Source organism: Borostomias antarcticus (genome assembly GCF_949987555.1).
Source record: "Borostomias antarcticus genome assembly, chromosome: 1".
In the NCBI taxonomy this organism is placed as follows: Eukaryota; Metazoa; Chordata; class Actinopteri; order Stomiiformes; family Stomiidae; genus Borostomias; species Borostomias antarcticus.
This window is the reverse complement of record NC_140234.1, coordinates 60,496,523-60,504,198: the sequence shown is the minus strand read 5'-3', so window position 1 is coordinate 60,504,198 and position 7,676 is coordinate 60,496,523. Positions and strand designations below refer to the sequence as shown.

Genomic DNA, 7,676 nt, shown 5'->3' with positions numbered 1-7,676 from the left:
GATGTCCTCATAACTTCTCCATACATTATCCGATTTGTCCGATATATCTCACGCTTCATGACGGTTCTGTCCTGAACACATCTATGTGTCAGTATTGCGTCATACTTATAGCGCCACCTATTGGTGAAACAGGAAGTCCTCATAACTCCTCCATACATTATCCAATTTGTCCGATATAGCTCACGCTTCATGACGGTTCTGTCCTGAACACATCTATGTGTCAGTATTGCGTCATACGTATAGCGCCACCTATTGGTGAAACAGGAAGTCCCCATAACTCCTCCATACATTATCGGATTTGTCCGATATATCTCACGCTTCATGACGGTTCTGTCCTGAACACATCTATGTGTCAGTATTGCATCATACTTATAGCGCCACCTATTGGTGAAACAGGAAGTCCTCATAACTCCTCCATACATTATCCGATTTGTCCGATTTATCTCACGCTTCATGACGGTTCTGTCCTGAACACATCTATGTGTCAGTATTGCGTCATACTTATAGCGCCACCTATTGGTGAAACAGGAAGTCCTCATAACTCCTGCATACATCATCCGATTTGCACCAAATTGCTGACGCTTCATGAAGGTCACCTTCTGAACACATCTATGCGTCGGTATTGAGTAACACTTACAGCGCCACCTACTGGTGAAACAGGAAGTACTCATAACTCCTACATACATTATCCGATTTACTCCAAATTGCTCATGCTTGATGAAGGTCGCATCTTGAACACATCTGTAGGTCAGTATTGCGTCATACTTACAGCGCCACCTACTGCTTACAGGAAGTCCTCATAACTCCTACATACTTTGTCCGATTTACACAACATTTCTCACACTTCATCAAGGTACTGTCCTGAACACATCTATGCGTCGGTATTGAGTCACGCTTAGAGCGCCACCTACTGGTGACAGGAAGTTTCTGTCAGTACTGGACACCGAAATAGCACACCCTTTAACGGCGCCACACCCCGACCCGCGTGGGGTGCGAGGGCCCGCTCACTGCTGCTCGCAGCACTAGTGATGTAATTGTAACCTGTAATTTCTATAAATTGGTGAGGTGAGGAATGCTTAGATACGTTGGTAGCTGACCCAAAATCAACTTATACCTAAAACTTGAAAACTGGAAACTTGAAAATACCTGTGGTACAGTAGTTATAAGCCTTAGAGCTCCATGCTGTGTGTTAAGTGTATGCAGGTAAGACCTTGAGACGTTCATATACAGGATTTGACCATAGTCCAACAAAGGAAGATCTTTTTTTTAAAAATTTAAAACATGTTTTTTTCTGGCTTCAAATGAAAAATGTTTTCTACTAGCTTAAGTAAAGGATTGTCACTCATTCACTCTCTCCTGTAGTTGCTGTTGATACAGGGGCATAAACTCAGACTCAAACTCTGATTGGTCCTCCACATGGAGCAGGAAAATGCCACGCGCGTGTCAGAGTTTGTGATCGTGGGCTTCCCCGGACTCCACCCTGAGTACTTTGATCTGGTGGCCTGGATCTTCTTCCTCCTCTATGTGATCACAGTGGCGGGCAACGTCCTGCTGGTGGCGCTGTTCGCCCTGGAGCACAGCCTCCAGAAGCCCATGTACATCATCATGGTCAGCCTGGCGTTCTCTGACATCGGTAAGGAGGACGACCGACCCCGTTAGTCACAGTGCGTGACCTCTGCGTGACCTCTGCCCTCTGTCTTCTCTACCCCTCCCTCTCAATCTGAACATCACTGTGGTGTTTGACGTTTTGGCCACTAAGCCTTTTAGTGGGGCATTCCCAGTTAAAGCAGTCGTCCTGTTTCACTCTCTGTGTGCTGCAAATAGGGTGCATCTCCGTATAATATAGTGGGTGTCACTTCTCAAATACTCCTCTTGTAATGTGTGTATTGTGTTGATGTATTGTGGTGTTCTGTTGTGTGCTGTGCTGTGTTTTGGTGTATGATGTATTGTAGTGTTCTGTTGTGTGCTGTGCTGTGTTTTGGTGTATGATGTATTGTAGTGTTCTGTTGTGTGCTGTGCTGTGTTTTGGTGTATGATGTATTGTAGTGTTCTGTTGTGTGCTGTGCTGTGTTTTGGTGTATGATGTATTGTAGTGTTCTGTTGCGTGCTGTGCTGTGTTTTGTTGCTCTGGAGCTGTACAGCACTTTGGTCAACCTCAGTTGTTTTAAATGTGCTTTATAAATAAAATATGAGTTGAGTTGAGTAGTAACAGTTGAGCTTCTACGGAAGAGCATTAGCGCCAACAACTGAGTTTATTATTTTTTTAAGCTTCTGAGTTTATTCTGAGAAAAAAACTCGGAAATAACTTCTGAGATTAAAGTCAGAATTTCTGAGAAAAAACCTCAGAATTTCAGACTTTAAAGTCAGAATTTCTGAGAAAAAAGTCAGAAATAACTTCTGAGATTAAAGTCAGAATTTCTGAGATTAAAGTCAGAATTTCTGAGAAAAAAACTCGGAATTTCTGAGAAAAAAGTCAGAAATAACTTCTGAGAAAAAAGTCAGAATTTCTGTCTTTAAACTCAAAAGGTTAAAAAAAAAACAAAAAAAAAACTCTGCTGTTGGCCCTAATGCTCTTCCGTAGATCTTCTCACTAACTCTTCCTTCCAAACAAGGTTATTTTTGTGTGAAAGACTGGGACTGTGTTTATCCAGCGTGTGTGAACTCTACAGTAACGCCCTGGTGGTTTGTGGGTAGGATACTGCACAGTGGCTCTCCCCAAGGTGATCGCGCGCTACTGGTGGGACGCCGGCTCCCTGTCCTTCCACGCCTGCCTCTTCCAGAAGCAGATGATCCACTACTTCGGCACCTTGAACTCCCTCATCATGATGACCATGGCCATGGACCGCTACCTGGCCATCTGCTTCCCCCTCAGGTACAGACGAAGAGAAGTCTCCCCCATAAGCCCCTCCCTCCGTTTTCAATGTTGACGTCGAGGCAGCCTCTACGCTGGCTGATTTATCAAAGAGGGAATCTAGGATTGTTTCAATGCCAGTTCGTGTTTCTCTGATTCATTCACCAACTAGGCTGTTATTTAAATATTCTACGGGGAAAACTGGAAGAGCATCAATGACACTGTGAGAGTTACACACCCCCCAGAATGAAAGACGTCTAGGGGTGTGATGGAGAGAGGGACAGAATGATCTAAACCGGGGGACAAAGGAGACACAGAAAACCGGATGCAAAGAATAATTTAATCAAAAACGATGATTAAACATGTACAAAAATCATCACACACACTCCAATACCACACACACCCCAATACCACACACATTACAATACCACACACTCCAATACCACACACACTCCAATACCACACACACCCCTCCACACACACCCCAATACCACACACACTCCAATACCACACACACTCCAATACCACACACACTCCAATACCACACACACCCCAATACCACACACACTCCAATACCACACACACTCCAATACCACACACACCCCAATACCACACACACCACAATACCACACACACCCCTCCACACACACCCCAATACCACACACACTCCAATACCACACACACCCCAATACCACACACACTCCAATACCACACACACTCCAATACCACACACACCCCAATACCACACACACCACAATACCACACACACCCCTCCACACACACCCCAATACCACACACACTCCAATACCACACACACTCCAATACCACACACACCCCTCCACACACACCCCAATACCACACACACTCCAATACCACACACACCCCAATACCACACACACCCCAATACCACACACACCCCTCCACACACACCCCAATACCACACACACCCCAATACCACACACACCCCTCCACACACACCCCAATACCACACACACCCCAATACCACACACACCCCTCCACACACACCCCAATACCACACACACCCCAATACCACACACACCCCAATACCACACACACCCCAATACCACACACACCCCAATACCACACACACCACAATACCACACACACCCCTCCACACACACCCCAATACCACACACACTCCAATACCACACACACCCCAATACCACACACACCCCAATACCACACACACCACAATACCACACACACCCCTCCACACACACCCCAATACCACACACACCCCAATACCACACACACTCCAATACCACACACACCCCAATACCACACACACCCCAATACCACACACACCACAATACCACACACACCCCTCCACACACACCCCAATACCACACACACTCCAATACCACACACACCCCAATACCACACACACTCCAATACCACACACACTCCAATACCACACACACCCCAATACCACACACACCACAATACCACACACACCCCTCCACACACACCCCAATACCACACACACTCCAATACCACACACACTCCAATACCACACACACCACCCTCCACACACACCCCAATACCACACACACCCCAATACCACACACACCCCAATACCACACACACCCCAATACCACACACACCACCCTCCACACACACCCCAATACCACACACACCCCAATACCACACACACCACCCTCCACACCCCCCCCAATACCACACACACCCCAATACCACACACACTCCAATACCACACACACTCCAATACCACACACACCCCTCCACACACACCCCAATACCACACACACTCCGATACCACACACACTCCAATACCACACACACCCCAATACCACACACAGCCCAATACCACACACACCACCCTCCACACCCCCCCCAATACCACACACACCACCCTCCACACACCCCCCAATACCACACACACCCCAATACCACACACACCCCAATACCACACACACTCCAATACCACACACACCCCTCCACACACACTCCAATACCACACACACCCCAATACCACACACACTCCAATACCACACACACCCCTCCACACACACCACCCTCCACACACACCACCCTCCACACACACCCCAATACCACACACACTCCAATACCACACACCCCCCTCCAGCTGTAACAGTGAGGACTGTGCAACAAGATTAGCACTGATCTCCGTGACCGCCTGGAGGTTTGGTCCTGATGTCTGCAGTCCTCAAAATGCACTAGAGGACAAAATACTGGACATTTTGGGGTTTTTCCTTTTTATTTATTTTTATTTTTTATTTTTTAATGAAAATTTAAGTTGCAAGGAACCCACTCAATATGACAAACAACAGTTTTAGGATCACTAAATGTGTCATATTTTGTCATCAAAATCCCTGTCCTGTGAGAAGTGTGACCAGCTCTGAATCTATAAAGTCCCCTTTTCTCTGCTTAGTGACTTCAGGTGACCCAACATTCACAGAAGCATAACTTCTTCAAATATCTGCAGATTTCAATGCATGGCACATCATTTGAGAGCTTACAATTTATACTTTCATTATCTCTAAATAAACTGAAACTGAAAAATGTCCTTGTCAGACATCAGGACTGAATCTCCAGCGGTGGTCACATATTTCCTGTATCTGTCGCTCTCTCCATCACGCCAGGTACTCCAAGATCATGAGCAACCATCGGATGACGGGCGTGACCCTCTTCTCCTGGGCGTCGGCCATGATCGCCCCCGGCATCACCACCATCCAGTCGTCCCAGCTGCCCTTCTGCGGGCCCAACCGCATCGTCCACTGCTTCTGTGACACCATGTCCCTGAACAAGCTGGCCTGCGCCGACGTGTCCTCCCAGAGCAGAGTGTCCTTCTCCGTGGCCATGTTCGTCCTCCTCACACCCTTCTCCTTCATCTTGTTCTCCTACATCAACATCATCGTGGCCGTGATGAGGATGACTAGTGTACAGGTGAGACCGGAGTGTGTGTGTGTGTGTGTGTGCTTACATGTGTCAAGTGTGTGTGTGAAAATGGATAGTGCACTTTGCGAAAGCTCTAGCTGTGTTCGGAATCGCTCCCTATTCACTATATAGTGCACTATATAGGGCGTCAGCCATTTTGTTTGTAGTGTCCGAATTCTCCACGGAATTTTCGTTCCCTATATAGTCCACTATTTATTACCCACAATTCACCTGGATTTGCAGGGAACAGCGCATGTACCCTACATTTTCTCCGTTCCCTAGGTAGTTCACTACATGGTGAACCCTATATAGGGAATAGGGAGTGAGGGAACGAGGGAGCGATTCAGAACACAGCTAAGTTTCCAGTGATATATGTAACATGTAAATAGTTCTAAAAGCAAAAAATAAATATAAAAATCAAATAAAAATTCCTGTCTGACGCGAGGCCTTCTAAAAGCGCGAGGCCTGGTGCGACCGCCCATTTCGCCCCCCTGCTATCGGCGGCCCTGTGTGTGTGTGTGTGTGTGTGTCTGAACTAGCCGTTGTGACCTGTCCTCCAGGGTCGGCGGAAGGCCTTCTCCACCTGCAGCGGCCAGCTGGCCATCATCTCTCTGTACTACGTGCCGCGCTGCTGCGTCTACTCCACCAGCGTGGTGAAGTACCAGATCTCCACCGACCTGCGCATCAGCCTCACCGTGCTCTACAGCCTGCTGCCCCCGCTGCTCAACCCCTTCATCTACTGCCTCCGCACCAAGGAGATACGCATCACGCTCGCCAAGTGGGGCCGCCGGGGCCAACCGGTGGGGCAGAAGCCCTGAGACAGGGGGGGGGGGGGGCAGGTGGGGGAGGGGGGGTGGAGAGGGGGGAGGGAAGAAGCCCTAAGATGGAGAATGGGAGGGCAGAGACGTTCCTTACTAGCCCCTGTACCCTACCCCAAATACCTGTGTATACAGTAACACGCACGCACGCACACACACACACACACACACCTCTTGTGTTCCTCCAGCAGGCCTCTCTATGGCACAGAGAAGGAAACACTTGTCACATTGCTTGGTAGGGTTAATAACAGATCCACTGTTTTTTGGTTTCATAGTTTTCTTTTAAAGTTACAAGTTATTCATATTTTCGTCGGCCTGCTGGAGAGGATTACAATTTCAAACAGCCCAACAAAGTATTTATAACACAATGTACAACACTGATTACCATTTGATAAAGTAGCTTCGGGAATGTATTACAATATCCCTCACTTATTAAAAAAGAGATATTTCCCTAAAAAAGAATAAGCTAATCTTCTGAATCATGTTCTGAGTTTGGGTCAGGAATTGGTCGCTTGGCTCCCTTTTCACTCTGTAGTTGTATTCCAGGCAACAGGACAACTCACCGTCTTACTCCAATGATTTTGATTTATTTAAAATAAATATTGCTATGGCTATACATCCACAATGTACATTCACTGCTTAAAGCTGCATGAAAAAACTCGGCACTTTGGCGGCCCCTCTGGCCATGATAAGAACTGCACTGCGATTTAAGAACCGCCCTTCCCACAATTCCCCACCCTGTAATGACATGAATAAACAGGCATGGAGCAGACTACTGTAGACTACGTTTATAGACTGGTAGGATGGCCTCAAATTAGGGAACAAATAGCTTTTTTTTTCATGTGCATGTAGGTAAATTACATTGAGCAACATTGGCCGTGTTTCCTGAACGAGTTAAGAAGCACTTAACTCCAAAGTACTTCTTAACTCCCATACAAAGGGTTCCTTAAGAAGGGTTCCTTAAGAAGGGTTCCTTAAGAAGGTTCTTTATCGGGAAACGTGGCCATTTTCAGTTTATTAGTGAAGTATAGGGACATCACAGCGCCATGGTAAAGATTTGTCTTCCT

General features: G+C 47.0%; 1 protein-coding gene across 1 annotated transcript; it reads left to right on the top strand.

Annotated features, from left to right (window-relative positions):
- Nucleotides 1–1,416: 1,416 nt before the first annotated feature.
- or30bu1 (odorant receptor, family 30, subfamily BU, member 1) lies at nucleotides 1,417–6,609 on the top strand (the record flags this gene model as incomplete). Its single annotated transcript, XM_084437245.1, has 4 exons — nucleotides 1,417–1,633; nucleotides 2,695–2,872; nucleotides 5,497–5,800; nucleotides 6,352–6,609. 4 exons carry the CDS (start codon nucleotides 1,417–1,419, stop codon nucleotides 6,607–6,609), a joined length of 957 nt encoding a protein of 318 aa, XP_084293371.1.
- Between the last annotated feature and the right edge of the window lie 1,067 nt (nucleotides 6,610–7,676).